General features: G+C 29.7%; 1 protein-coding gene across 7 annotated transcripts in view; it reads right to left on the reverse strand.

Annotated features, from left to right (window-relative positions):
- The window catches only part of LOC102671284 (uncharacterized protein CG5098), a 10,025-nt gene that overhangs the window by 6,890 nt on the left and 867 nt on the right, over positions 1–2,268 (reverse strand). For 2 of the 7 annotated variants that reach the window (XM_031513957.1, XM_006623054.1), the window contains exon 1: positions 633–937. The exons of 2 other annotated variants lie outside the window; for them this stretch is intronic. In XM_031513957.1, coding sequence (XP_031369817.1) covers positions 633–777 — 145 coding nt within the window. In that variant the 5' untranslated portion in view covers positions 778–937. Of the gene's footprint in view, positions 1–628; positions 938–1,416; positions 1,555–2,268 lie in introns of those variants that run through there. 3 more of the 7 variants (XM_006623059.2, XM_006623061.2, XM_031513958.1) reach the window with 3 other exon arrangements.

The raw sequence follows: 2,268 nt of genomic DNA on the forward strand, positions 1-2,268 counted from the left end.
ATTTAATTTTAAATAATAATAAAAATCAATTTTTTATATTAAAATATTTATATGTAATTTATATATTTCACAAAGCGCAAATTCTTTTTGCAAAGTTTATGATATATTGCAATGTTTACATTTTTTAATGGTGATTGTCTTACAATTTTATAATTTTCAATATTATAAATGAATATCTTTATTGATAGTTTTAATGTATTTGCATTTAAAAAAAAATATAAATATAATCTCTTAACTTCAAAAATTGATAAAAACTATTTAAAATGGAAAAAACAATCTTATTTTATCAATAATTATATATAAATCCAATACATAATTGAAAGTACCCCTTCACAATATGTTTAAATAATAAAAGATATATAATTTATAAAATATAAATTGAAGATCTAAGGATAAATTTTAAGCATAATGAAGAAAAATCACAGTATTTTGTCATTTATATCAACATTAATATATTCAACAATTTTAAAACACTAAGTTAAGTTTATTTTGAAATTTTTTCATCATAGATTTATCATTATTTCTTTTTAAAAAAACTATCACAATAGTATCAAAAAGAAATTCTAACGGTTTTCACAGAAGCACAACGTAAGTAATAACACTGTAAATGTTTCAGAGCCGATGTTACCCACGAGGGAAGCGATGGGCATGCGAATGTAACACTATGTATTTCGATTTCTTCATCCAACGGCGTGGTAGCAGGATACAGTTCATGTACTTTTTCGTGAATTCCAATGGCATGCAGTATGCGTACACGTACAGCACTAGAGCACGCATATATACGAAGAAAGCACGTTAACCAAGCCGCGCATATACACCCATAGAACACACGGATATTATGTATGTATACATATATCAATGACGTGCGTTGCGTGTGCACACGCCTATGCACGCACAACGTGCAAAGCGTGGAAAGAAGACATCTAACCCCGTAAACTTCACGCACATACACAACGAAACACAAGCAAAGATGTAGTTCCCTCACCAAGCAGTATTGTCGATACGCGCGAGCCGCGCGTGCCGACACGCGGAACAATATACACTTATTCAAAAATTGCAAGTTCCGCGCGATCTATCTGACGCCCAAATATCTCATTCCCAGAACATTCCGATAATTGAAATTTTCACTTCATACACAAGAATTTAAGATCGACAGATTGCATGGTGCGCGAGATAGACGCGTTGCATTGTACCGGCACGCATGCACGCACGTACCATGCACAATTCAGGCAGCGCACACAACACCAACACCCCGACAAGACATACGACACGGACATGGATGCCTCTTTCTTTCGCGTAAATCGATGGGCACATTCAATTTCACTGGCTTTTCCCGGTAGGCCTTTTATTGTAAAACATGCCACTGACGGTTGCTATAGTTTTGACATAGTCACAGGATTACCACGGGATACGCACCTTCCGCACAGGGCCCTTGCCAGGGGCTGGCGAATTTACGATTTTTGGTCAAAAAATCGTCGGGGCATCAACCAAAGCAGAATTTCAACAATGGTGGCCGCTAGCGAGCCAGCCGCATGCAATGCTGACACCTCGCGGTGGCGGCGCGAATTACGTTTCTATCTTATTTCCTCTTTTACTAATTTTTTACACTCATCCGTTCATAATCATACGTTCTATCTTGCATATATGTATAATTCTTTTTGATGATTCTTACTACTACTTTTTTTTTATATCAATGATCAACATATTTAATAACGGATTTTAAATTATTATATTTGTTAAAATTTGTTAAAATTATTATATTTGTTAAAATTTGTTTAAGCACATTATTTTAAATTATTTAATAAAACTAATCATATAAAATATACATGTATATTTTAAATTTATTTGTTAAATTGAATTTTACAAATAATATTTTTTCATTAATATAATAATAAATGATATTTAAATTTATTAAAATATATTTGTTTATAAATAATATGTAATAAAATCGTTTAAAACGTGCATTTTTATAATTTTAAATTTTTTAAATTTTTGAAATATAAAATTAATATTTTAAACAAAATTTTTATATTTAAGTTCTATGTGTACTATCATATTTATTAATGATAGCATTAATGTTATTATTATTAATAATTACTATATGAAAACTTGAAACTACCCTTATCATCAACTTATATTCATGATCTATATCTATTAAATTTTTTTTTATTAGAATTCTACCCATATGTTACATAGAATTGCGCGTATAAATTTTAATTGAAAAATTTGATAATTCAAAAAATAGAATATATATAATTAAAAATTTTA

The sequence above is a fragment of the Apis dorsata genome, unplaced genomic scaffold, assembly GCF_000469605.1.
Source record: "Apis dorsata unplaced genomic scaffold, Apis dorsata 1.3 scaffold_808, whole genome shotgun sequence".
Classification (NCBI taxonomy): Eukaryota; Metazoa; Arthropoda; class Insecta; order Hymenoptera; family Apidae; genus Apis; species Apis dorsata.